The sequence below is a fragment of the Planococcus citri genome, chromosome 4 (assembly GCF_950023065.1).
Source record: "Planococcus citri chromosome 4, ihPlaCitr1.1, whole genome shotgun sequence".
In the NCBI taxonomy this organism is placed as follows: Eukaryota; Metazoa; Arthropoda; class Insecta; order Hemiptera; family Pseudococcidae; genus Planococcus; species Planococcus citri.
The window spans coordinates 47,669,896-47,685,711 of record NC_088680.1 but is presented as its reverse complement, the minus strand read 5'-3'; the positions used below and the strand labels follow the sequence as shown (position 1 = coordinate 47,685,711).

Sequence of the window (15,816 nt, the reverse complement as noted above, 5' to 3'; positions counted from 1 at the left end):
AAACCATGCTGAAATTCGACCCAACTTACCCCAAAAAATACTCCCGTACCTGAATACCCACCATAATATCCCAAATTGTACATACCAACCATACCGTGATCAAAGAAATAGAAAAAACAACAACAACAACGCCCAACTCGCAGACAAAATCTACCTGTTTTTTCGAAAAAAGAAAAAAAGGTACTTCGGTACCGACGTAAGCGTATCTATGTACCTGCCAAGCTGAAAAGAACAATCGAAGGACGACTTACGATCTCTCCCCTCTCCTCTGCTGCAATCCTTAGTATACCTTTTAAAGACATCTCTTTCTCTCTCTTTTTTTTATATAATAAAGCTAAAAGATAATGCTTTTATATACCTCTAAACACATACACACGCACACATGGCCAACAATGAAACACAATTTTTCCCTCCGCTTTGTCATTTTTTCTTCACTTCTTCGTCTTTTAAAAAGGTAACCTTCGAAAATCAAAGTCGTCCAGCGCCTATGTCTACGATGCTCGTTGTTTCCATTCCATTCCATCCCATCCGCGCCCGCTATAAAAGAAGATGGCAATGCTTTGTCCTAGAATATCTATTCGAAAGAGTGTACCTAGATCTACTACATAAGGTACCTATAGTATTATACAATGTAGACGATCGATGCATAGTGCATAAAATGTCTTCGTTTCTAAACTATCTTTGTCAACTACGCGTCTCCTATAGAACAACTACAACTCGTGACAGATACTTATTCAAGTCTAAGTCTAAGTCCCTGAATTTGGAATCAGAATAATTCCTTAGGCGACGACGTCCGAGTAGTTTAAATTCAACTCGAGTCGAACTTACGTGTTATTAAAAGTTTTCCTTATTGCACCTAAAATCACCATACATACTGCTCTTCTCTCTAAGCACGTCGAAATGATAATCGACGAATATGGCTAATCTTCTTCTCTCGTAAACTTTCAACGTAGTAATAAAAGTTATCATAATGCGCCGATAGTATCTCACATACAGAGCCCTTGAAATTTACTCGTCGTCTTTTTTTTTTTTTTTTCATTTTACAAAACCTCTATCTATCTGTCTGTCTGTCTCTGTACACGCCATCGACGAAATCAAATCCACGATAAGGGCTATCGAGATAGAGGAAGTTGGAAAAAAAATCAATCATACAACCAACTGAAAAAAAATGAAAATGGGTGATAACGTTGATGGTCACATTTTTCTTTATGAGCAATCCCAATTTTTTCAAATATTTCTAAATTTGGAAAAAAAATTCCCCTGAAAATTTTGAAAAATTCCACTGCGTTCATTTTCATTTCTTATTAAATGATTTTCAGTAAAACCCACTAATTCACTGTTTTCCTCATTTAAACTGAAAATTCAAACGAATAAGCGGAACTGCTGATAAATTTTGCTTCTTGGATTTGATAAAAACAAGAAAAATAATACTCGAGTAAATATATCTGCGATAAAGACAATTACAATCGTAGTATCGTAATTGAACTTTTTGTACCGTGAAACATGACGTCACTGTCATTCATTTGTCATCAAATCATACTACGAGTACTATAAGCAGTAATATGTAAGATTGTCGCATGAAAAACCTACAGAGCAAAAAATTTCCACCGAGATAAGAAAATTCGAGAACGTGATGTTTTCTCGAAACTCATCCTGGCAATTCTTTGAAATATAACTACGTACTACTACGTATTTAATCTAATTAAAGAATATATCTTTCTCTAATTCTAAGTGTTTCTAGCGGATCTGAATCAGAATTGCCAATGACTCAACAACAGAATACGTAAGTAAAAATCTCATTACAGTCATGTAATGCAACAAACAATTCAAAAAAATTTCGACTTTTTGTGAACTTTTCATTTTTTAAAATTTTTCATACTTCTCGAATTTTTCAGAAAAGGTTTTCTCGATGTTATAATCAATCAATTTAAATTTTTTGATATGACTAAACAGAAATTTACACTAATTCACTTACTCCCAGCAAGTAACAACTACCCGCATCAAATCGAACATATATCTAGCTCTGGTACTTACCTATAACAAAAAACAAAACAAAAAAACCATTAGAAACCCAAATAGTAACGATACAAAGAATACAATAGTACATTATACACTACAATACATCTAATATCCGAATCACGCACGTCAATCGAGTAAAAAAATCACCCACAACAGGTGTTTTTCAAACAACAGTCCTAAATGCTGCAAAAAAATCAGCTAAAAAAACCGATTTCACCATTTTTTTCAACCGTCCTAAAAACTTTCATCCCATCTTTCATCCATACAAACCATCCGTATCAGACCACGAAGATACCCATTAGAAAAACCACCACAATATTATCTCTATCGCATGTGCATCCTCTGACATATTTATTACATATCCACAAAAAAAAAGTCCAGTCTCACACTTCTTCGAACCACTATCATCGCAATATCTCGGTTTTCAACAGAAAAAAAAAACATTTAGAACAAAACCTCATCCGCCAGATGGAAAAACATACACACAATTTAGGAGCGAGCCAAATGCGTATTTCACTTTCAATTTTCACGTGTTTCGTACAAACAACCACGACAAACAAGAGGCTTTTCTGCGTAGTATAGATAATACAAAACAAGCATTGATACACACACGTACCTCTTCTAAATTCTAATTGATTAATCGAGGACGAGAATTCAGTTTCGTTATAACCGAAGCTTCAGTTGTTACAAGTACTCTTATTTTACAGCTAAACCTGCCTTATCGATAGATATCAAGCTTTTGAAAATTCACTCAATTTTCAACATCTCGTGTTTACGCATCAATAATCCTTTCCCTCCCTGCCCCCTGACCTGTTTCACAGCTCGTTTCATACCCTTATCTATGGGCTGAAGTTGATTCGCGTATACGCAGGTACACGTGATATTGAACGTGCGTCGTATAATTTTCGACGGTTTCAGTCGCAGACTATGGGGCCAAAAAATGGACGAAAAATTTACCATATTTTTTATCAGCTGGGTACGCGATTGCGGCAGTAGCAACGGTGGCGTTGAGTTTTTATCTATCTATACGTACACATTTATATACCGTTGACGTAAGTATTTCGACGAAGGTCAACGCCAAACCGTTTTATGTTGAGGTAATAACCATTACCTTGTACAATATCGCTGCCTCTTTTCCGTTTACAATAATAATAATGATGTGTACCGAAACCACCTACGTAGACTACACAAAGCCCTTCAAATTTCAACCAAAAAAATCGTAAAATTCGTCAAAATTCCCTTGGAAATAAACCTCCCTATATAAATGCTCCAGCACCACCAGCAGATCGTTCTTCCAAGGTTTCATCTGTTGAAAAAGTCGTACCCGACCAATACAGGTACCAAGACGACAAAAGGTAACCCAGAGAAAGGATAAAAAAACCAGCATTTCCATTAAAAGAACACGCAGCAGTGACAACTGACAAACCAAAGGCATACGGTATCTTAACGTCTTCTCCATGTATAAAGTATCATACCACACCACCAGATTACAGATCGATATTAAAAAACCTTGGATTTTTAGACCTCCAGACGGTGAATCGAACATCTTAGCAGCCCGCCTCCGGATACAACACTCGAGAAGTGAAGGAAAAAAAGAGCAAAAGAAAACAGCCACCACATTATACAGCATTATGTAGTATCTCTATAGACGATGGATATGGAACCGTTAATGAAACACAAGGACCAGTTTTATCGCACATCATTATACACACACACAGTACCTCTAATCATTCAGCCCCCTTACATTTAGATGAATTTTTCAGTCGCCAACAAGTCGTTTCCACGACTTGATCAACCCTTTAAATATGGCCGTGCCCTTCTCTATACATATATCGTACGATATGGTGAGAAAAAAATTTCAAGGAAAACCATCATCATCATCATCATCGCCATCCTCCTCCACGATGAGTATATTACACAAGTACTCGTACCTACGACGTATCTGTAAATTTTTTTTGGCAACCAGATCCGAAAAATTCTTCGCCACGTTAAAAACTACGCCTTTAATTTAGGAAGCCGTTTACAACGCGACGATATAATTTCCATTATAATTTTTTTCTCTTTTCTAATAATTTCAATGTCAAATCCGCCGAACACCGTATGCCCTTTTCAAGGTATTTAAATATTACTCCACACGCACACACAGACACAACCGTCAGTCAGCCAGCCAGCCAGCAAGTTCATACAGAAGTACAAGCGCGCGCAGCTACGAGTATCTAAGTACATTACGTACATCGTTCGAAAATACCACTGTGTAATGATATTTAAATGTACATACACTACATTTGTCTCAATGTTAAGTACATTACGTATATACAAATTTACATGCATTTACTAAGATTAACATTAGGAAAAAAAAACTATACGAGGAGATAAAAACGAGAGATCATTTCATTTCCGCGAACATTATTTCTCTTCTTATCGTCGCGTTTTCCGCGATCAAATGCGTAATTTTTGGGCAACGAGTACGATCGAATGATAACCATAGGTCAGTTTTGCGAAGAAACATTGTACGAAATTTAATCGATAATTTTTTAATTATTTTTAAAGCTGATAACAGAAAAAAATTGGGTAAAATAAATTACGATGTATAGTTTGGGAAGAACTGAGCCCTTGAGAATCATAAAGAAGAAATAAATCTAAAAAATCCACCGACGAATTTTTTTTACAATTTTTGGGTCTTTCCATCGCATTGCAGAGACCAAAAATCAACTTATTTGGGTATTTTCACTTCTTCTGGAATTTTTAGATTGGTCAAAAATTCTTTTTTGAATTCACACTGCTGGTATTTTGAGATTACAAATGGTTCCAAATGAGTATCGATCAAAGTTACAGACTCTGAAGTACATTTCTGGCCCTTCTAAAGTAATTTGAAATTTCGTTAACCCTTTTCCATAATTAGGAGGGAGAAAAACGGTTTTGATATTTTTTTTGACCTTGAAAAATCTTGTGTCACGCTCCCCACCTCACCAAATTGATATAGGAGGCCGAAATTTATAGCAAGTACATCCGGTGGGTGTTTCGACTTTTCAACCCTTTCCTACCCCTTCAGAGCTGGGCTGTGAAAAAGTGTATCTATTTTCGGACTTTGATTTTGTGTCATCGCTGAAGCCTCCCTAAATTGACCTAAACGGCTCAAATTCGGTAAGTAGAGTACATCAGGCGTGGACTTTTCAACCCCTCTCTACCACTCCACCCCTTTTCAGGAGCAAAAAATGTGTATTTTCGCGCTATTTTTTTCAAGTGAATTTCGAACGAATTTTTGCTTTAAAAAAATCAGTACTTTGATGCCAATTTCTTTCTCTCAGGACAAGCAGAGCCTCCAGACAGCACTAATACTCCAGTAATATTGCACTTTTTTTCAGTGACTTTGACTGCTGATTTTGCTAGATAAATTTTCCCTCCAATTCATCGATGGCAAACTTATTCATCATTCGTTTTCTTCGTAACTAAATCAAAATTCCACTAATTTATGATCACCAACATTTCACCGGAATTCTCCCTTCCAAAAAATCGTGTTTTTTTTTCCTAGAAAAAAATTCATCTAGAAGGGAATTACACATTGGCGAGCCAAGTACTTTTCCGGCGAAGTGAGCTATTTTCCAACTCTCTAAACGCACGTTTGAATGTATACTTTGTGCGTATTAAAATAATGAAAATCTAATTAGGTTATCTCATCTCCGGTAAGTAGCCTATATTCATTCGATATTAATACCTGCGCGCGTTCGCGTTAATTCGCCAATCCAATATCTGCCAATACCCCGTGGTATCAATTAAAATACACCTTGCTCCGCCACATCGTGATTCCAAGTCTTTACATCGAATATCGATTAAAAAAATTGTGTTATAATTTATATTCGCACATCGTTCGATTCGATCTTTGTTGATAGGTTTCAATATAAACATATTACACTGATTTACCATATACATATTTATGTGAATAAATCGTTCGCGAGAGATTTTTCGTTTCTCTATCGTTATATCTTCGTCTGCCTGTCTGTGTTACCTCTCTCTGGCTGCATCAGCGATAAGTGTCACTGCTGAAGCAAGGTTATGGCATGCTTGAATGCATTTTAAAAGCGCGCGTTAAAAGCGTGCTCTTTCACTTTTTCCACTATTCACGCTTGTCGTACTCTAAATACAAACTATTTAGGTTGGAACTTGCTCCGAGATCTGTACGGTATGTGCAAGTATGTACTACATAGCTCTCAGTACACACAGTATATTGATTGTATACCTAGTACTCGGTGTACGTGTGCGATAACACATACAACGCACTACGTTGAGATTCACGTTTTGTTTTGGTCAATGGAATCATTTTATTATTGATACACGTGTGTACATGTGCACATTTCAGAGTTATAAATATGAGTACGTCATCGATTTATTATAATTTCGATACACGTGTGATATTGAGTGAGTATTTGTGATGATCTCTACGACCTGACTCTACACGATTTGTCTTATTTGTGCAAAAGGAAAGATGGGAGGAGGGAGAGACACAATTTTTCAAAAAAAAAAATTGGAGCACTCTTCAGTTTATGAATTTTATTTCTTTCAATTTTTCTCGTAAAACCTTCAATTTTTCATCGCCCTTAATTTCTGAAAAAAAAACTGATTGTAAGTTGTTGTTTTTGAGATATAAATACAAAATGTCATGGGATCGCAATTACGAATAATTTTTCAAACTTTTTTTTTTTTTTGATAAACGTATTGACTTTAAAATTACATGATGAAAGATAAGAAGACATGATATTCTACAATAATAAATTTTTCATATAAAAATATGGAAAAAAACTGGAAATATGTCATACGGTGAGTACGTTTCCTGCTTTTTATCTCTTTGACCTCCTGCCTTTCAACCATGCTTCAATCATATCATTCCATATGTTTTCAAAAAATTATCGATAAAAAAATTCGAATTGGGATTGGAAAAATACTCCTGGGACTAGGTTATAAATTTTTTCATCTGATGACACAGAAACGTGATCATCAACACATGCCAGAGAAACCATCCACAACAAACAAAATTTTCACACAACGTGTTGATTCTGAAAAAAGTTTACACCACCAGTGTGTACAAAAGACACAGGTTATAAAATCACTAGAAAAGAAACCGAAATACAACTACATTCATTAAAATTTATGATCCTTCGAAAGAGACAAAAAAGGTACAATAGATCTGAATCATGTTTTACAACACTACGACAGGTCCATCGACAATGGCATTTCGTAAATCAAGAAGGAAATCGATTCGAGGATGACATCCAAGGACTAAACACAACGAGAAAAGAAACCACAAAATACGTTACAATTACCTTCGGGTAGTAAAAAAAAAAAGCAAGAAAAAATCTGGCAACCTTTTTCAAACGCAAATGTCACTTAAGAAGAGCCTCGTCGTTTTCGAAGAAATTCCCTTGAATTCAGCTTAATTTTTCAAACAAGCTCGTATATATTTTCAGGTTTCATTTCCTGTATCGATTCATTAGCTTAGCCACGAAGCAAACGGGGCAGAAATTCACTCCAACTTCCAAGTAGGTATCCACGTTCGAGAAAATACAGAATTGAAAAAAAGAGAAACAGAACTCTGAGCGAGAATACATTACATATTCAAGGTCCATCGTACATGTATACAGTATGATTCCAGCAACTTCCTGGACTATTAAGGGTGGAACAGTTTGTTTCTTTTGTTTCGGTCGAACGACATAGTTAAACTGTCTTCGTCATCGTTGCCTGTCGTGACCTTACAAAAAACGTCGCGAATTTCGTCTCTCTCATTCTTGTTCTTTAAGTACCTCTCAAGTTACATATCATCTAGTAAAAGGTATAAGGTATTACATAAACCGAACCGCCAAAGGAATACCAGAAACACCGGTCATCATCATCATCATCATCATCGCAGCAATCCAAAAGTATAAATCCATCGCCGCCTTCGCCACCCTGAAAGCTAGGGCAACACCGGTCAACGGATACGTCCTTTGACTGGAGCCACCTATACCTACCTACATCTCAAGAATGAGCGCAACGGCGACTACGACCCGATGGGGAGGGGAGAGGGTGTCAAAACGCGGGCGCTAACTTCCTTTACCTGATTCAACCTCTCGTCAAACTCACTTTTTTTCCTCGACATAACCTCAAACAGATAACATTTTTAATTTGACATTCTCGTTATCCTTAAGCGCAATTAGGTTACGTTAGGTTAGGTTAGATTACACACTGGTCGGGGTTACACGCCGAATACGTTTAATTGGCCTATAAACGATTATTATAAGTCGGTCGGTCTCTCGCGCTCGTTCGCGAACGTTATCGTTCTTCAAGGTTCCATCATCGGCGATGGCGAGAGAGCCAGAACACCATCGCCAATGTGCAGCTCGACTCGTGAACTAGATGCAATGTAAAATATATACTCTCATATTCGCACTATCTCTCTCATTGTGGGCATTTTTCACGCCACCACCTCCACCACCACTGTCTCCTCGACGCCGGTCACAAGACACATTTATAATCTTGGCAATTTTCATCCATCTGTTTAATTCGGATCAGAAAACATCATCTGATACTTGGCAACGTCGCCATCGCACGCTACCGGTCCTTAGACGTAGGCGACATTGAATTTTATGTAAAAAAAAATTGGCTGCCATGTCACCCCGCACCGCCACGCCTCTGAGCCAAGAACGAGGAAATGCACCGTTCTGCCGGCTACTTGTTTCACAGGTGTAGGCGTTATCTCAGCAAATCATCATCCCTGGAGCACGAACGAGAGCGAATTAAACTGATGAAAATATCATTTGACACCTACGCCATTATTTTCTTCATTTATATCGTTTTTTTCGCCACATTTTCTAATTTACACGATAAATTGCTACAAGGTTAATTTATTACACATATGTGTACAAGCTTTCCGGGAATCATAGGTCATGCATCAGGGTTTCATAAAATTCGTACTGCCCCGAAATAACGATCAAAACACGAATAGAACCATTTTCATCGTCAATTTACAGTAAAACGAAACTGTTTCGAGTATCAAGCAGAAGCCTCAGAGTCGAAAGCAAAAACTCAAACCCTAAAATCACCACTTCGGTTTTCGTGACGTGAAAATGAAATTCCTCGGCCGAAGTTCATCCTTTTCTTTCTCAGATCTCAGGAAATCACCACAAGCATTAAATAAAAATTCACTTTTTGATCTGAAATTGAGACTTTTCGTGATATTTGGATGAAAATTAACGATTGTCGTGATTTTTTCAAATTTTAAGAGCAGATTTTTGAACTAGAGTAATGACTTTGCTGAATACTTTTGAAGAATCAAAATTTAACGATTTTTGAAACAACTTTGAGGTCACACTGATGACATTTTCACGACTTTCAAAAAAATTCTTGATTATCACGACGACGTCCAAGCATCTGAAAGTAGCCAAAAATCGTATTTTTTTATATATCTTTACAATACAACATTCCGTCCTCTCTCATCTTGATTCCAACAATTTTTTTAATCTCGCCGCACCTCCCTTCGTCAGTATTAAAATTTTCAATGATTAGAAATTTTTTCGACGATACTCACAACGGAATTTCTTGCTCAATCATCAATTTTGTTTTCTTTTTTCATTGAATCATTTAAGGACTTCAGCGAAGAGAAAAGTATTTCTGAGTTCCTCTCTCTCCCCTTCGTCTGTGATGAAATTTTCAAAGATCAAAGATGTGATTTCCCACAATACTTACGAAAAAATCTCTCGCAGATTGAATCATCAATTTCGTTCATTTTTTCACTCGATCATGAGAACTTTGAAGAGAAAAAAGGTTATTTTTAGAGGTCCAAAATCTTTCAAAAAACCTCGCAAAATGTCACTGAACAGATGGAGCTCTGAAAATCGTAAATTTTGTCACATGCCATTTCATTAATCATCAGACCCACTTTTAACATGAGGGGAAATGTGGTCAAAATGTAACAAAAGTACTAATTTTGTGGACTGCAGCTACCTAAACATGCTTTTCGAGATTTCGTGAAACTTTTTGGGAAAAGATACCTAAAATTATACTTGATTTCACTCGTGTCATGGCCAAAGTAGAATATAGGCCTCCAAAAATGGCGTATTCCTCTTAAATGCCAAATTTGAACTTCAAAACTACACCTTAAATATTGAACGAGAGGAGGAGGGAAGGTCTTTCTGCAGAGAATTTCATGCAGAATTTTTCTCCTGAACCATTATTGAAGTACATCTTGGAACTCTTACCTATACATTAATTAATAGAACTCCACTCGTCAAAAAAAACCTTTCGTAACAATTCTTCTAGAATAACCACGAATTTCAGCAGTTTCTCGGCCATATTTACCTCATCCAATTAAGAAATTCGAGTATTCACTCGAAATTTGTCACTTGTTCTGTTTAAATTGGCACAATCAAATAAACTTTCTCGAGTGAAGCAATATATTTTTTCGGAATAATACTCGGTTCTCTTAACAAGTACGTACTTAATACGCTACCAAATGAAAAAAATTTAGGTCGAAATTCTCTCCATAAAATATTTAAGTATCGTTCGAAATAAATTTCGACGATGATTCGTCACCTTGAAAATTCACCATGAAATTTTACACGCAGGGTTACCATAATGCGCGAAATTATGTGCGCCCACTGAACCAATATACCTACTAATACTCTAACAAGTGCTATACTACGTGAAAAATTTGAAAAATGTTCTCCTTTTCGACCTCATACTACATACATGCGTGTTGTTGAAAAACAAAACAAATTTGTACTCTCGAGCGTGAAAAATTTTCATAATACGAACGATTGATTTGGCCAACGGATGATAAAAATTTCTCAAAATCACCTTGAAAAACACAGTTTAATTTTTTCCTTCGATTTTGCAACGAAACGCGACTATAATTTTCTCGATTGCAATCTCGGAACCGAGCTAAGTTTCGAAAAATCCCACATTATAGATTCTCGCAACCAACAGAAGGCAATAAAAATATCCCGGTAGAACGTTTTGAAAAGGAAAAAAATCAATTTTCCAAACTATTTCGAAACACGTATCGATCATTTTGACATCGACGACGATTACCCAAGGATCATCCACGAAACTATACGTCGTCGTTTCTCACATAGCCACACAATCGATTTACGAGTATTTTTCACACATCGTGAAAAAATTTACACCACGAGACCGTTAACGATCCCATTATAATGGGTAGTAGACGAATTAAAAAAAAATGATGAAAATAAATGCCATTTGTAACGTCGTAGGTCGTCGAGTACATTACATCGTGTATGTAAGCAAAAGCATTTCATTAACACACAGCTCATTAAAAATGGTCGTTTTTACAAGTACATAACTGCCAATTGGCGTATATAATATTGGTCGGTTGGATGGATTCGGATCCCTAACCCTATAATTCCTCCCTTGACACGATACCAGGTCAGGATGTGAATCTTACCGGTGCCATCTATCGATACCCATCCCTTCAAGAACAACTCCATACATAAGGTAAATGATAATCGTCTCTAAAATTTTTAGTCATCTTTACGTCCGTTTGTAAGGTTAACTGAAAAAAATACCATCATTTTCGACCGGTTTAAAATAACAACCATTGCAGAAAGGGAAAAAGGACAACCATACGAACAGCACACGCGTATGGAAAAAATATGGGGAGAAATCTTACCACACATTGGCACACCTGCGCTTACAAATCCCTTAAGGGATTCACCGGTCACACCATCACACATATGTACAATTGTACAAAGGAGAGACTACACACATGTAACATAAAGCAGACATCATTCCTTCACATCTCCATTCTACTACGCCAGGTTTATTTCTCCCATTTCGGTGGTATCCCTGATAAATGAATTTTCATCTACACATTTTTCATTTTCGGGTATCGGGTACTCGACCGAGAGCCAAGAGGAACCGAGCTTCAGCATAAACCAACACGCAAAATACCCCGTCGATCGCATCCAACTAGCACTCAACAGCTGATACTTCGCGCACGTTTACTGGCTCGAGCAGGGTTGCCGCGACCAGCAGCGTTAAAACTCGACACATTTTTTCATGCACGTCTCGCATTCTTACGATTCTGGCAGCGAATTTCGCTATCAACTCGCGTAAAATTTCGCATACACCATTCGTAGAATATTTTCGACAATTTACAAACACCGGCTCGTACAGAGATGCAAATATTATGCGAGAAATGAGTCGATTTGAAAACAAAAACTAAACAATACACAAACCGAGCAACTTTTCACGTAATGTACTACAATATCACGAGCATTCGATAAACCTTGAACTCGGTCGAGTTTGGAAATTAATTTCGTCGTGTTAGGTTAAAATTTTCAAACATAATCGACCGAAAAAGCATACTAATTGATTTACGAGTACAATGTTATTGGTGTTGGAAAAACTTTCGACAGATAGAACCATACTGTAGGAACGAATCTATCTTCGGTCAACGGAACCGTCGTGTTTATTTCACTAAAAATGAAAACTTTTCACTTCTGTACCCAAATTTCACGTGCAAATCACCCGAATCGTGCAATAACACCGAATATAACGTACTGAAATAAAATAATATCTAATAGCTCACCTAGCAAGCGCCATTCTAACGCATTCGTCGAACTTGAATCCCAAATGAGCGGGTATTAGGTTTGCCACTTTGATAACTATTAGAACAAACCGACACTAAAATTAACCAAAACTACGAATTCGCAGAATTGATGAGAAAAAAATAAAAAGATGGCGTTGAAAAAAACAGCAACAAACTAATAACACGACGCGACTGCGAATTCAATAACCAATCATCATAGCAAATAAACTCGCAAAAACACACGTGTTAAACTTTACCAAACGAATCATTAAAACACTCGATTGAGTAACAAAAAAAATTACAAAGAAACCGAAGAAAAAAACACTTCCAACTAGCTTCTTGCGTTGACCGAACACCACGTTGGGTTTTGATTATCAGATGAAAAAAAAATTATAACCGGTTGAAAAAAAAAATTATACGAAAAAATACGAAATTTATTTTAAAAAATTATAAACGAAAACGCTCAAAAAAACGACAGCTGTTAACGTTTTCACACTACGGACGTGAAATAAACTGTTGACTATTTAGCGTTCCAACGAATTCGAGTATAATATTCGTTATCGGTTACAAAAACCCAACTATTCTCTGACATTGAAAACGAAACAACCTCCAACAGTACGGACGCAAGTACCGGGAAAAACAATCGAATCGAAAGCAACTTTGGTACTACTACACACTTCTACGCGCGCATATCGTATCCCCCCTACTGGTGAAAAAATTACAATGAAATCCGCCGCCGCGCCGACCCACCGCACCGGCTACCGACCACTTCGACTCTTGCCCGAACGAACGAAACGAACGAATGATGAAGAGAACAAGGTGAATTCACACTGTTTAACGCGAGCGAGGTAAACCTCGTCTCGTCTCGCCATTTCGTTGCCTCGTCGCAGCTTTATAAGCTTAAATGTCACACCAATGACAACTTTAAAAATAAGTACACACACAGTACACCACCACCACTACAGTATAATCACATATTATGTACATACATACGTACGGTATGGTATAGTATCCAATAACGCGAAAATTATTTACTAAAAATTTAGGTACGTTTAAAATTCACCACCGCTACCATTTTACCACCGCCCCCGCACCTTCACCTCCAACGCTCGGTAATTCGCGCACCGACCAAATTCCAAGGTGAAAATATTTCGCTTCTGATATATATTTTTACATATTGTACCCTCTGCTGCTCAACAATTCTCCAATTTGGCAACATTCCATCGTATAATAAATTTTTTTCACTGTTTTTCCAACGACTATAAAAAGATGAAATTTATACCCACACACAACAGGTGGCGCATTGTTCGTGCGAAAAAAAGTTTTTCCATTTCACCGAGCCGATCAACAACAACTTATGTACAAAAATAACACCAGCTATGGTCTTTTGATTGATCCAGGTAGGACTTCGTGACAGGGTTGGGAAAACCAAGGCCAAAAACCTAAACCAAACACCGACGAAAATTGAAACCGAAACTTCTATCAGGGAAACTTTCAACTGAAACGAAAAAATTCCCATTATTTAAAAAGGCCTTTCCTCAATAATTTACAAAGAATCAAATTTTGTCGCAAATACTGTCCAAACGTGCATAAAAAAGTGTTCAAAACTGGTAAAAATGACTCATTTTCGAAAATCAAATTTGATTTTTAAAAATGTGAAAAAATGACAATTTTACCAAACTGACCAAAAAGCCTGAAATTTGATATGTGCCTCATTTTCAATCACCTCAATTGATTAGAAAAGGTTTAGAACCGTTTTGAGCACTTCTGGAGCTTCCAGAAGATTAGAAGTTGGAAAGCTAAAATTTATTAAACCTTAATTTCAACATGCTGAGATGATTGGAAGTGGATTCAAGCACTTCCAAGGCCTCCAGCCATATTTTGAAAATCCCAGTTTCCCAGAAAAATGCAGAAAATCGGCCGAAGCAAGCTTAATTAGCTCCTATAAACGTGTTCAGCGCATGTCTGGGAGCACTTTTTGAAAAAAATATATATATTGAATTTCCCAAACTAGGCTGAAGGCTTCAGATCGGCTTTTAACCTCTTTCAATCGACTCAGTGTATTGAAATTAGGGGGAAAACTAAATTCCAGCTCTAGAATTTTATTGGGTAAGTAAATTTTTTTAAAAATTCCAACGTTCAAAAATCTTCCAGAGACTCTAAATCTGCTCAAAACGGTTCGAAACCATGGAGTACATAGACATGCCTTTAAGCTTTCAAAATCAAAGTATGTAAGGTGCACCCGGGCAAGTCAGAATGATTTTTCGCAATTTCAACTTTGACCAGCTGTTACTCCCCTTCTAATGAACCAATATGGATCAAATTTATTATGTAGGTTCCCATAAGGGTTCTTAACCTATGGTGAAAATTTGAGCGCGATTGACACAGATGCTTTCGCTCAGTGGAATAAAATATAAACTGTTCTGACTTCCCCCAATTGGGGGAAGTCAGAACAGGCTAAAATTTGCAGAGGCGTAGATCACAAACGGAGCGTCCTACAAAAATTGCATAGAAACAAAATTGTAAAGAATTTAATTCTCTTTGAGATCAATCTCATCAGATTTTCACTAGGACGCACGGTTCGTCCGCTATATGCGAAAAACTAAGAAATAGAAAGTCTGTATTTTAGACCAAATTCAAAACAAGTTCAAAACAACAACAAAATACAATTGAACCAAAGACATCTAAAATGAAACTGAATGGCGAAAATTTTTATGCCGTGATGAAGTAGGGAAGTCACCTTTAGTGGCACTTCGCCAGATATAAACCTCTAGGTGCTAGAGCAAGTATTCTAACTTACCCCGAATTCCAACTTCCCCCGGTGCACCTTAGTAAAATTGTGATTTTTTTCACATTTTTGAGTCTTTACGTTTCAAACATTTATTCAAAGTCCAACAGTGCACTTAAGCACCTGAAATTTTGAATTGTGATGTATTTTTGCATGCTCTTTCGATTTAATTTTGTCCAGCTCAAAAAAATTTTCAACCACTTGTGATGCCTTCCTCACTAGAAAAATGCACTTCAACATTTTGGGAGTAAGTATTTTTACATTCAATATCTGGAAATGTTGATCGGATTCCCTCCCCCTCCACCATTTCACAATTACTTTCTCAAGGTATGAATAACACTCTCCCTTGAATCGCAACTTTTCTCAGCTTTTCCAGCACCAAATCAGAATTTTTTCAACCTCGTGAAACTTGAAGTACCAATTGGCCACC

General features: G+C 36.9%; 1 protein-coding gene across 2 annotated transcripts in view; it reads right to left on the bottom strand.

Moving 5' to 3' along the window:
* Window positions 1-15,816, bottom strand: part of rdx (BTB/POZ and MATH domain-containing protein rdx) — a 161,433-nt gene that overhangs the window by 58,320 nt on the left and 87,297 nt on the right. The window contains exon 1 of one of the 2 annotated variants that reach the window (XM_065363025.1): window positions 12,599-13,266. The exons of the other annotated variant lie outside the window; for it this stretch is intronic. Coding sequence (XP_065219097.1) covers window positions 12,599-12,612 — 14 coding nt within the window. The 5' untranslated portion in view covers window positions 12,613-13,266. Of the gene's footprint in view, window positions 1-12,598; window positions 13,267-15,816 lie in introns of those variants that run through there. 2 annotated transcript variants of the gene reach the window in all.